Raw genomic sequence first — 12,122 nt, 5'->3', positions numbered from 1 at the left:
GCACTGTGCTTTGGGAGGCTTCTCTCCCTCGGATGTATCTGAAGATATCAGCTGTGGGAGAGCAAGAGGTTTCCTTCAGCTCTCCCTCAGAATCTTCCAGCTCTACCCGTAGTAGTTTGCAGAAGTACAGCTGGGCCCACACGCCAGTCCTGCGCACTGACCAGCGCATCCTGGGCGTTCCTGCACTGAACTGGGGCCACGCCACATGCTCTGGTTTTTCTCTTGCGTGTCACTGTTGTGCCCCAGTTCTACCCGTCTGTGCCTTTTCTTGCGCTGTGCTCCTCTTTCCCTGTGCTCAGCCACTGCTCACGTTCACGTTTCGGACAGAGCATCCCTTTTCCCTTAGCCAGGTTGTGAGTTCCCGAGGGGCGCAGGTGACGTTTTCGATCTGCATAGGGTGCTCAGTAAATTCTTACTGTGTGACTGAACAGGCTTGGGGTTTACCGAGCTGGAGGCCGGCCAGATCTCCTCACCACTAACACTACCTGGTGGGGCCGAGGAGTGGGGTCTGTCATCTGGGGCCACCATGCACAGCCTGGCTGCCTCCTCGCAACCCTCGCCCAGCTCTGTTCTGCCCACCATATTCAAGCTGCCTAGACTCACGTGCCTGCCTTTCTGTTTCAGGGTTGTCTGCTCCAGTCCCCAGAGGGAGGAAGGGGAAGAAGACGAAGAACCAGCTGCTGCTCCCGGAGTTGAAGAATGCAGACTGGCTGGCCACCTGCAACCCCGAGGTGGTCCTTCATGATGACGGCTATAAGAAACACCTCAAGCAGCACTGCAACAAGTGAGTGTGCCCCTCCCCATCCTGCACCACAGCTCCGCCCAGACCGTTCAGGCTCCCAAGATCTCCATGAGGCTGTGGGCGACCACCTGATGCTCCTGTACCACCACACAAGGTCTGAAAAGGCAGGGCATGTGGTCTAAGCTGGGTTGGGACCCCTTCACATAAAGCCTGTCTCACTCCTTTGGCAACATCTCCTCTCCCCCAGAACCTGGACAGTTATGCCATCGCAGCTTGCACCCCTGAGGGGGTTTCTGACCAGACTCTCAAAATCCAGTTATGGGGCGCCTCGGTGGCTTAGTCGGTTGGGCATACGACTTTCACTTAGGTCATGATCTCGCAGTTCGTGGGCTCGAGCCCCGCGTCGGGCTCTGTGCTGACAGCCAGCTTAGAGTCTGGAGCCTGTTTCAGTCTGTGACTCCCTCTCTCTCTGACCCTCCCCTGCTCACGCTGTCTCACTCTCTCTCTCCTGGAAATAAATAAAATATTAAAAAAAAAAAAAAAATCCAGTTAGGACCCTGTGATTTCACCGCTTTCTCTTCTTTCTGTTTCTCCTTCTGCCCCTGAGGCCATGTTAGCAAGAGCAAAAGACTGGCCTTAGTGGCCACCGCTCTCAGTCCCACTCAGATGCCAAGTTGCTTCCTCTTCTGATTTATTGTTGCCACTCATGGCCCCCAAGTATTTGCAGACTTGCATTTGAGATAGTATCCTTTATATCCCTGGGCCGACACTGTGCAGCGGGGAGCGGGGCAAAGGAAAGAGTGATGGAAAATGAAACTGCTCTTCTGAAGTTTAGTTTGGGGAGTTAGGGAACTCAGCCACCAAACAGTGATGAGTTGCATGTGGTTATTTGCGTCACCATCCTGAGTATCTATTAGGCCCTTGGAAACAACCTAACCCAGCTGCCTAGGCCTTGGGTGCAGATCTCCCAGCATGCCTGCTCAGCAGTGAGAAGGCCTCTGCTGCTGCATCTCTGGTTATAACCTCCTAAATTAAGTGATCAGTAAGACTTTGTTAGCTTCTAAATTAGTATGTCTTCCCGGTGACATCACCCTAATGGTCCTGTGGTGGTTGTCGGGTTGTGTTCTTTTCCTTTTCCAGATGAAGTCTAATCCTTTCCCTTCATCTCTCCAAATCTTTGAAGATAGGTCTTGTGCCCAAAATTGTAATAAAAACTGTGCACAGAAGTATAGGCTCTTTGGGACAGTAGTTCTCAAGCTGAGAATTAAAGGGCACACGCTGTTGATGGTAGAACCTGCCTGGGGCTGGACCTGATGGCATGTTCCATGGGACTGGCTCAGAGTCACCATGTAGGGGACAGACAGACAGAGGAGGCTGCCTAGCTAAGAGGACTCCTAAGAGATCTTGTACTGCAGGCTGAGGGTTCTCTCATAGATTAAGCAGCCATACTTCTTTAATAAGTGAGACAAGTAGGGGCGCCTGGGTGGCTTAGTCGGTTAAGCGTCCGACTTTCGCTTGGGTCATGATCTCACGGTTTGTGGGTTCGAGCCCCACGTCGGGCTCTGTGCTGACTGCCAGCTCGGAGCCTGGAGCCTGTTTCAGTCTGTGACACCCTCTCTCTCTGCCCCTCCCCTGCTCACGCTGTCTCTCTCTCCTAGAAATAAATAAAACATTAAAAAAAAAAAAATGAGACAAGTAATAAAAAATGATGTTTGGGCAGAAAACTTAATCTGACAACAGTGAGGTGGATGGGCTAAAACAAGAGCTAAGTGGTCATCTAGGAGAGTTCTGTCATAATGTAAGTATTGATCATGAGGATATAGAGGAGGGTGCCCACAGTAGAACTGGGGAGAAAGGGTCGACTGTGAGAGACACAACTAGGGAATAGCCCATAATGTATGATGAGGAATACAGAAAGCAGCTAACTCATGACTGTGAGCCTCACCGGCTGGGAGAGTAACAGTGCCTGTAGCCAGGACAGAATCAGAATCCTTACATTCACTGAACGATGAAGAGCAAGGCAAAGGACTTGGGTTGTACCTAAGTGACAGTGGCAGTGTGTGGCTGTTCCATTCATTACTGCACATGTGGGTGCGGGGCGCTAAAATCAGGCTGAGCTGGAGAGACTGGCATAAAACTTCCCTTGACACCTGCAGAGATGATCACAGATGATGAGCAGAACCACTTTGGACCTTTGAGGGATTCCTTAACATTTCTAACCACCACCCCCAGGACTTTTCCTGAGTGCATGCCTGACACTGGGAATCAAAGAATACATGCAATAGGTGCCCCTGGCTGGCCCAGCTGGTGGAGCATGTGACTTCTGTTCTTGGGGTTATGAGTTCAAGCCCCACATTGGATATAGATTATTGTTTAAAAAAAATAATAATAAGATCTTAAAAAGAATGCAGTAAAGCATTTATCTGAGTTCAGAAATGCTGACTATTGTTTATTATTCTGAATCCAAAGGAGACTACTGTCCCCTTTAGTCTTGGCTCAGCTAGACCAGCAACTCTGAGCCAGCAGGGACCTTGCAGCTCTTCCCCTCAGCATGGGAGTTCTGTGGGCAGGACCCTGCCAGGCAGTCTGCAGCTTGGGCTCGAGCCTTCCTAGCGTCGGGAGCTTACCATTTCTCAGCAAGGCTCATTTAATTACCAGATGATTCTAATTAATCATCCTTCTGTGTATTGAGTCTAAAATTTGCTTCCTTGAAACTTCCACCCTTTGATCTTGGGTCCTGGTTCTGCCCTGAGATACGTTGGAGAACAGGCAGCATTCTTTCAGCAAAAGTGGACTCTGAGCTTCTAGAATTGTAGGCTCTGTTAGCAAATGTATTGCTACCCCAAGACCAGATAAAGGTTGAGATAGGCTTTGAGTCAGGACTGCCTGGATTTATGAGCAGGTGAATTACTTAACCTCTGTGCCTTCTGCCTTCTTTCTTTCATCTAGAAAATGAGAATAATAATAGTTTCCATCTCTTTACATTGTTACTTGGGTTAAGTGAGCGTATATACATGCTGCCATGTGATAAGTACTCAAGACATTATTCATTAGTAGTAGTATATAATACTTAAGGACAGGAAGTTGTCAGCGAAAGAACTTTAAAGAGTTAAATAACAACTGTGTCAGATCCAGGCTATAAGAAGTTATCGGAGTGATCATCTGTCTTGGTTGGGGATAGTGACTGGAAGGGGATCTGGGGGGCCTCCTGGTGACATGGTCTGCTTCCTGATCTGGGTCCTGGATTCACATGTGTTCAGTTTGCAAATTCATCAAGCTGTATGTTTATCTAAGGTGCACTTTCTGGAAGTATATTTCATATCAACAAAATGTGGTGTTGTGTTTTATTTTAAAGAAAGAGATGAAGGGAAGAGCAATAATGCCACCAAAATATTGGTGGGTTTTGTTTGGCTGAAGTAAGGGTGTTACAAATGTGCTCCAGTTCTCCTTCCCTTTGAGTTTAGATGCCAACTGGGATTATCCTCTCACTTGGGGAGGAGTTGCCCATCTGTCCTCTGAATTGATTTGTTTCTCATTTGAGAATAAGTGAGTACTGTTCATTTTCAATTCTGCTCTCTCATGCCATAGATATTACCAAGTGTCAACACATGGTTTAAAGAAATAGAGACAGCTCTATCTTACATCTTTAGGAAAATCTTCCTCTGATTGGGCTGGATCTAAGCAGGCCGGGATTCCCGTACCTAAGACCTCCTCCCTGCAGCTCTTAACCGAGGAGGCCAGCAGCCGCTGTCAGCAAGGTAGAATGGCCGGCGACTGTTGTAAATTCTTAGAGCTCTTATTATCTGAGCTTTAAAAAAACATAAGCCTCAAAATTATTTGAGTTGACTGACAGCCGAGGTAAGGAATGGCATACCAGAAGAAAAAAGGGTTCTTTCCATTGAAAAACTTCTCACTGTGTGGTCTTGCCACCTACTATTCAAGCCCAGAGTGGCACTTTATGTGTTTTTTTAAAATCGCCAAAAATAATCTCTCCTCCCACCTCCAATTCCCACTTCCCCCTCTAGAGGCAAGCACTGCTAACAGTTTCTTCTAGAGATACTGTATGCGTGGACTGGCTTAGATGAATGTGCATCTTCCTTTCATCTTCCTGAAAATAATGTGTACCTTACATACTAACTGTGCTCTGTGCTGTGTCTCTTTCTCTTTTTAAGATAACTTACATGGAGGTCTGTTCCTGTCTATGTAAATGGGCCTGTCTTTTTAACAGCTAGCCCTTACTCCTGACTGGTATTATATAAGTTACAAGTACTCTTCTAAACCTCTTCGCAGCTTAGGCATGAATGTGAAGCATCTCCTTGAACGGGGTCAGCTTCTCTGTGCCCACCCTTACCTTCACCCCGTTTTGTATGCTTGGAGCCCTCCCCTCCTTCGACTGACTCCCATGGTCATCTTCCATGCTGTATTTATTTCACAGTTGGTCTCATTCACGATTAGACTGCTGTGGGCTCCTCAAGAACAGGCTTGCTTTTGCTCCGTGCCTCACAGTACCCAGCATGGTGCAGGGCACACAGCCATTGCCCAACAAACACTAATTTGCTTGCCTTGTCTCAGACACGTTCGGGGCATCCCCTCCCTTGGAGCTTGAGTGTGCCCCAAGCAGAATCCAGGGAACTGAGCACCTCAGGAGAGAAGGCGCGATTTCTGTCTGGCAGTATCCCATGAAAACGACTTGTACATATCCATTTTAACTACATGCAAATGAAATGGAAAACAGCACCATTCAGTATGACCTGCTCTTCAGTAGATCAGTAAACCAGTAACCAGCCTCTTGGAGGGCACCTCTGCCCTAGAGGTCATGGCCCCACGATAGGGGTGCGTACTCTTTTACAGACCAGGAGAAATAATGTTTCTGCTGCCCTCCCACCCCTAGGGCTTACTGTGTGATTACATGGCTGGTGAGATACATTTTTCTATTTTTCTATGTGAAGTGGGGATAATCACGGTAGTGTCTCTTATTGATACCTTGGGTTTTGTTTCTCTAGTGCTTTCTCATATATTACTTCACGTCACTAATAACATGGGAACGCCTGGAATTTCCATGTGTCCACCTGGGGGTGGCAGCTGATAGGAGGCTCACGGGTGCTGATACGTTTGCATTGATGTGTTCACCTTTCACAGGGTCCTTTTGCGAGTCCGGATGCTGTACTACCTAAAAGCTGAAATCCTGGGAGAGGCAGCTGATAAAGCGTTTGAAGGCACCCCCGCCAGGTAAAACAAATTAGCTGTGGCTCTCAGTGTTAGAGAGCTGCCGTACGGTGCCTGTTTGTGGAGACGGACAAACCTGCTTGTACTTCAAGAGGCCAGTGTTTGCACCCAGCCCGGGGTCAGTTCCCCACATGCCAGGGCAGGCAGGGCACCTACACGTGAGACACGGGAGAGATCCATTTCTCCACAGCACAGCCTTTGGCGAGGTTTTGAGTTAGTTTGCTTTGCCTAGTGGTGCTGTAACATCGGTTTTGAACAGCCATTCCTCTCCCTTAACTAATCATTGCAGGATGAGCATTAATTACTCTGATAACCTGTGGTCTGATGGTTACCCTCCAGACGTTCTGTTCAGAATCCTACACTTGGCCGTTGTACTCTTCCACATTTGAGCAGTTCTCTTTTAGTTGCTAATCCTACTAATAACACCTTGTGCCCTGGTTGATTTTTTGCACCCTAGTTTTGTAAATTAGTGTTTCCAAAGCTATAGAATCTCCCTGTGGGACACCAGTCAGAGTGGCTAAAATGAGCAAATCAGAGAACTCTAGATGCTGGCGAGGATGTGGAGAAACGGGCACCCTCCTACACTGTTGGTGGGAATGTAAACTGGTGCAGCCCCTCTGGAAAACAGTGTGGAGGTTCCTCAGGAAACTAACAATAGAACTCCCCTATGACCCAGCAATAGCACTGCTAGGAGTTTACCCAGGGGATACAGCAGTGCTGATGCATAGGGCCACATGTACCCCAATGTTCATAGCAGCACTCTCCACAATAGCCAAAACATGGAAAGAGCCTAAGTGTCCATCAATGGACGAATGGATCAAGAAGATGTGGTTTATCTATATGATGGAATACTGCATGGCAATGAGAAAGAATGAAATCTGGCCATGTGGAGCAACATGGATGGACCTTGAGGGTGTTATGCTGAGTGAAATAAGTCAGGCAGAGAAGGACAAATACCATATGTTTGCACATATAGGAGGATTAGGAGGAACTTAACGGAGGACCATGGGGGAGAAGAAGGGAAATGCTGGGGTAGGGAGAGAGAGGCAAACCATGAGAGACTCTTGAATGCTGAGAACAAACTGAGGACTGATGGGTGTAGGGGGGAGGGGGAAGATGGGCATGGAGGAGGGCACTTGTGGGGATGAGCACTGGGTGTTATATGGAAACCAACTTGACAATAAACTATTTGTAAAAAAAAAAATCTCCCCATGGGAATTTCCCAAGATTTCAGGGAATGAGACTGCCACGCGCCCAGCCACCACACAGTGAAGCAGTCAGTCACAGCTTATAGGTGGGGATCACCAGCCAGCCTCCTTCACCTTCCCAGACGTGCTGTTTGCTCTGGCCCTGCATAGCGTCTGTCGTTTCTGGAAAAAAACCAGGAGTGGTGGTATTTCAACTTCGCTTTGAGATTATTTGTGACCATGGCTTATTCTTCCTCTTTCTTTCCATTTGGTAGTGCTAATGGCATTAGTGATCACAGGGATACTAAAGAAGGAAGGAGATAAAGGAGGTCGACCATCCTACCCATGGGGCAGTTTGTAATCAGGAGCAATCATTACATTGACTAGTATTACTTGATGTGCTTTCTGTAGTTGCTGTAGTCATTTCTAATGGAAATAAGGAGGTTGAGTACTTTGGTAAAAAGGTTCAATTTGTGAATTGTAGAAATATAGCAGAATTCAACCTGATCATTTCTGTGAGGCGTTACTTGGCAGAAGTAATCTCCCTGAACTTCCTCATCCCCTGTCATGTGCTTTCTTCAAACACTTAGATGGACAGGAGCTGGGTGAGATGCGGAGAATCCGTTGCCCACCCCCTGCCCTCCTTTCCTCTGCTTTCCTTAGTCTCGGCTCTCACTGATCCTTATTGTGCCATGAGGAATGAGGAACAGTTCACCCAGCAAAGCCGTTTAGCCCACGGCACCACCCCAGCAGAGCAGTGGGCCCTGCAGTGGAGCCAGATAGGGAGCACTGCATGGAAAACGGGTCTGTGGACCACTATTCCCACAGAGGGAGCTGGGCCTGGGGAGGGCGGTTAGCGGTATGTCATAAGAAGAACCTGCTGGAAGAAGAACCTTTAGATGCTTTCGAGGAGCCATCTCAGGCAGCTGGGAGGTGGGAGAGAGGAGCCATCAGGTGGATTTGTCTCTCCCAGACCCAAAGCCTTAAAGAGTAAGGACTGTGCTGAGACAAATGAAGACTGAGCTAAGAATCCATAGGAACTTTCAGAACATGGATGGAATTCAGAGAGGGGCCGATGGTATAGGTGTGCTAGTCCTGTATGTCTGCCCCATAGGGCGAGTTATGTTCATCCCTTTGGCCAGGAGCAGAGCAGTTTGTGATCAGTTTTGACCCAGCAGACTGCTGTCAGTAGGCCAGCTACTGTGAGACCTGTCCTCTGAAGGGCGGTCTTTATATCTCTGTGTACCAGTGCTGACAGTCTTCTTCTCAAACGGTGCTTGAGATCTCTACATGTTGAACAAGATGATTTGGGCACTTTCCAGCATTTGATTGTGTATGAATTCAGCCAGGTAGAAGAGTGTTCTGCCTTCGGTTAACCAATATCTTGATGGCTTTTGCTGTGGTTCCCAACTGAAGATGGGCATCTACATTACACATGTGGATCCCAGGGCCCCACCCTAGACCTACTGATGAGTTCTCCCAGAGGTGCTTCAGGGTTCTGTGTCAGTCTAAGATGGAGCCTAGAAGTCAAGTTCATGTATGAAATAGCTCACTGGGTGAATGTGATGAAGTCCTGGCTTAAGAAACCTTGGCCCACAGCCTTCTGAGTCCTTGTAACTTCAGCCTTCTCAGCATGTGACTGGGATGTGTCTTAATACCAGGGTTCAGCCAGTAGCTTTTGCCTTGTTTTCTGTCTGTGTTGAAGGAACTCTGAGTCCATGCCCTTCCTTCCACAGGGAGCTAGAAGTACCCCTGCCCGACATCGACTACGTGGAGATCCCAGTGGATTGGTGGGACGCTGAGGCTGATAAGTCCCTTCTGATAGGCGTGTTCAAACACGGTGTGTATTTCAGTGCATGCTCTCCCTTTCCTGAGAAACTCCATAGCCTGCTGCATATCTCTGATAGAAAGTAGAGCCTCACCTCTGTCCTCTCATATGAATGTGTGAGTCATGAAAACTGGGTGAACATTTTTAATATCAGTGAGGAGCTTCACAGAGGACTGCTGTGGTTACAGAGAGCCTGTCCGCACTGTCAGGCCTGGACTGCCTCACTCTCCTTCACTGTTAGAGCCCCAACGTCTAGACTAGTGCCTGGCTCATGCTAGGCACGCAGCATTGCTTGAGTAAAAGAATGAGTAAATGGGAAAATGTTAGGTTTTAGCATTTCATATATATGTAGAATTCTAAGATCAGTCTAGATAATCTACGTATTCCTACTGTGCATCTTTTTGCCCTGTTGGTATAAAAATTTAAGAATACAAGATTGTGTGGACGTCCTTTTTAACAAATATGGTAACCAAGAGTCTAGGGGACTGAGAGAAGTATTTGAGTAACTTGCAAAAAACAAAATAATTGCCCCCTTTCTTCACTTCTGGAACTGTCCTAGGCACCTGCCCTTGGCCTTCAGCCAGAGGTTAAGGTGAATGATAGAAGTACCACGTGATGGTCATGGTACTGCAGCTGGTAGACATTTTCAAGCCTGGTGAATAAACTGAAATCTTAAACTGGAGAGCAGGACTCAAAGTGGGAAGAGTGGCTTTCACTGTCAGCTCTGCGACTTACTAAATGTGGGACCTTGAACAAATCATAAATTTCTCTGACCTGTTTCCTCACCTGCACCACGGGGATAGTATCAAAAAGCCTGCCCAGAGAGTTGTTTGAAGACTCCGTGAGGCACTGTCATGTGGACTGCTGAGGGCAGTGCCAGGCAGTAGATGCAAGTGTAGGAGATGTTCAGTGCTGCTCTGCTGCCACTTACATGAGGCCACCTACAGCTCTGCCCGTGGATAGTCCACTTGCTCACACAGGCCTCATCAGGAGAATTTAAATCCGGAGGCCAACTAGCCACACTTACTTAAGAGCCATGGCTGCACGTATTTTAATGAAGAATCCTCTCGACGCTTGGATTCAGGTGCTGCAGGGGGAGGTCCAGGGCTGCTGAGAGCCCTTTATCAAACCGCTTGGTGTTAGGCTGGAGCAGCGGTGCTGTCCGCTAGAGCTGCCTGTGATGGCGGAAGTACCCTGTCTCGTGCTGTCCACTGTGCAGTCCACCAGCCACATGCAACTCTTGAGCACTTGAAGTGGGACTGCAACTGAGCAACTATATTTTTAATTTTATGTAATTTTAATTAATTGACATCTAAACGACCACATGTGGCTCCTCGTTCAGGCAGTGCAGGGCCAGAACTCAGCTCTGAACTGGGATGAAGAAACATATGACCTCTTGATTAAGGAACCACAGTACAACCAAAACTTGGTTTAATCTAATTTTGGAAAGAGCCCAAAGGAAGGCAGGTTGTTAGAGACTGGCAGGTTCAGAGCAAATGAACTCGGTGTGTGGGAAAGTCCTCTGACCCTGTGTGTCCTCAGTGGTGGTGTTAGGGCATGTTGCCAGATCCTTGGTGGAGAGACCTCACAACGTGAAGTGCTGGCATTGTGGCAGCCCACACGCTTCCCCTCCGTCCCTCCTTCAGCTCAGCACACACACCACAGACATACAGAAAGCCTGGGTGGATTATGACAAAAATGTCAAACCACCTAGCTGCACATGAAACAAATAAAGGAAAATCCCCAAATGAAGAGGTCACTTAAAGCCAGAGCTGAAAGTTCACTGATAGGACAGCAAACCAGAGGGACTGGGTTTTCCATGCCCACACACACACACAAAAAAAAAAAACCCCTCCGGGAAGGGAGGGCAAAAAAAAAAAAAGGCTCTCTGGCCCAGGGATTCAGAGCTAGAAGAACATATGCCTGGGAGATAAATTACGGAGACACAAAAGAGAAGGTAGAAGATAGAATGAAGTTGCCATGTAAGGTGTAAACCAAGGTATGCCAGACAAATGCTAACAACAAACAAAAACAAAACAGAAGAGACCTAGTGTGGCAAGATCAATATCCTACAAAAGGTCTTTAAGGAAAGAAGGATACTTTGGGATAAAGAGGGTCACTATACATTGCTGATAGGTGTAATTCTTTAGGAAGATATGGGTAGCAGTGTAACCTCAGAATGTATAAGACAAGAGTCCAAGTGGGGCCAAGACCCTTTCTCTCTTAGGCAAATTAATGCTGGCACCATACCTACTAGTTTTTTTGTCCCTGATGAAGGTTTAGGGTAGTTGATTGATCTTAGTCTTAATACTGGAAATGTTCAAGGGTCAGTCAGATGATGTCTCAGGTAACTTCCATGTCTAATATTCCTCTGCTCTATGAAGCAGTTTGGTAGGGTTTAAGTTAGTAATTGCTAAGTGTTTCCTGAGCACACCTATGTAGTCTTAAGATGATATGTCGCCCACTTCTTTCAGATTCCCCCAGATCACCAGTTGAGGTGAACTCAGTTGTCAAAATCAGGGCTGAGGGGACATACGTGATGCCTGAAGTGGCTCATTGTGGCATACGATGACCAGCAGACACACTGTAAAGATAGGAAAACCCAGCCTCTGTACCCAGTGCTGGGGGACTAGACCTAAACCACACATGCACACCTGGCTCACTCCTGCATAGAACCAGCCCTGTATAGTTGGATGGTAACATTGGTTCTACCTAGACAACATTGTACTCATGCTTGTGGTTGGCTTCATGGGCTCATCCTCCTTGGACTCTTGTAGAATCCACATCGGATCCTGGCCCTGGCCAAGTGTTGCCCGTCGGACCTTCCCTGAGCATAGGCTCACCTGGGGAATACACCTGACGACCCCTGCATAACTTAGCCCACATACATGTCTTACCAGGTGACCGTCAAGCTCCCAGACACCCAGGCCATCTGGTGTTCACTTTTCAGGAGTTTCTTTCGGAAGGCCCTCTGCCTCGCCTCCATCCTATGGAGGCAAAAGTATGAGCTGCGGTGCTGCAGCCATTTTCTTTGTTAAAAAACACACAGCCATTCGTTGTCTGCAGTTTTGTGGCTCTTTCAGTCCGCCCCAGACATAGCCTGCTACAGCCCTACTTTGAGCAGAAGGATGCAGCCATG

The 12,122-nt window shown here is 47.7% G+C and overlaps 1 protein-coding gene across 3 annotated transcripts in view; it reads left to right on the top strand.

The window, feature by feature from the left end:
- The window catches only part of CHD6 (chromodomain helicase DNA binding protein 6), a 200,756-nt gene that overhangs the window by 146,220 nt on the left and 42,414 nt on the right, over positions 1-12,122 (top strand). For all 3 annotated transcript variants that reach the window (XM_039227071.1, XM_039227070.1, XM_039227072.1), the window contains 3 exons: positions 625-784; positions 5,882-5,971; positions 8,892-8,995. In XM_039227071.1, the coding sequence (XP_039083002.1) occupies positions 625-784; positions 5,882-5,971; positions 8,892-8,995 (354 nt within the window). The remainder of the gene's footprint in view (positions 1-624; positions 785-5,881; positions 5,972-8,891; positions 8,996-12,122) is intronic.

This window comes from Hyaena hyaena, unplaced genomic scaffold (genome assembly GCF_003009895.1).
Source record: "Hyaena hyaena isolate Hyena2069 unplaced genomic scaffold, ASM300989v1 scaffold_25, whole genome shotgun sequence".
NCBI lineage: Eukaryota > Metazoa > Chordata > Mammalia > Carnivora > Hyaenidae > Hyaena > Hyaena hyaena.
The sequence above is the reverse complement of the archived record's forward strand: the minus strand, read 5'-3'. Positions and strand labels throughout refer to the sequence as shown.